Source organism: Plasmodium cynomolgi, chromosome 9, assembly GCF_000321355.1.
Source record: "Plasmodium cynomolgi strain B DNA, chromosome 9, whole genome shotgun sequence".
NCBI lineage: Eukaryota > Apicomplexa > Aconoidasida > Haemosporida > Plasmodiidae > Plasmodium > Plasmodium cynomolgi.
Window position 1 is genome coordinate 112,772 of NC_020402.1, and position 678 is coordinate 113,449.

The 678-nt window shown below is 35.0% G+C and overlaps 1 protein-coding gene across 1 annotated transcript; it reads right to left on the minus strand.

Annotated features, from left to right (window-relative positions):
• Positions 1 to 266: 266 nt before the first annotated feature.
• PCYB_091200 (histone H4) lies at positions 267 to 581 on the minus strand (the record flags this gene model as incomplete). The annotated part of the gene is made up of 1 exon (XM_004222233.1): positions 267 to 581. A coding segment is annotated over exon 1 (309 nt), but the record flags the coding sequence as incomplete, so codon positions are not given.
• Between the last annotated feature and the right edge of the window lie 97 nt (positions 582 to 678).

Below are 678 nucleotides of genomic sequence, written 5' to 3' on the forward strand. Positions count from 1 at the left end.
TTTATGCACATATTTATTTATGTTACATTACAACCGTGTGTGTTCGTTGAATGGTTCCCAATTTCCGTTCCTTCGATGGGACGAAAACTGGAAATACCATTTTTAACACAATGCGATTGCAAAGTTGTATAAATAAAATAATGCAAAAAAAATAAACCTTTTTTTCTTTTTTTTTTCTTCTTCCTTCTTTTGGTCTCTTTTTCCTGGGAGATTGCAATAAAATGGGGCTGTTCCTCTTCAGTTCCCCCTCTTGAACTGTCACATTTAACCACCAAAACCATATAATGTTCTTCCTTGTCTTTTCAACGAGTACACAATGTCCATAGCAGTGACAGTCTTTCTCTTTGCGTGTTCAGTGTACATGATGGAATCTTTAATTACGTTTTCTAGGAAGACTTTTAACACTCCTCTGATTTCTTCGTATATCAAACCGGAGATACGCTTCACACCACCTCTTCTGGCCAAACGTCTGATGGCTGGTTTGGTGATACCTTGAATGTTATCTCTTAAAATCTTTCTGTGCCTCTTGGCTCCTCCCTTTCCCAATCCTTTGCCTCCCTTTCCTCTTCCTGACATTTTCGCTTAAATTATTTTATAAAAAAAAAGGGAAAGTTGAAAAAAAGGAAAAAAACTAAAAGAAATTTTAGTTAATTTGGGTAAATAGTAAAAAAAAAATAA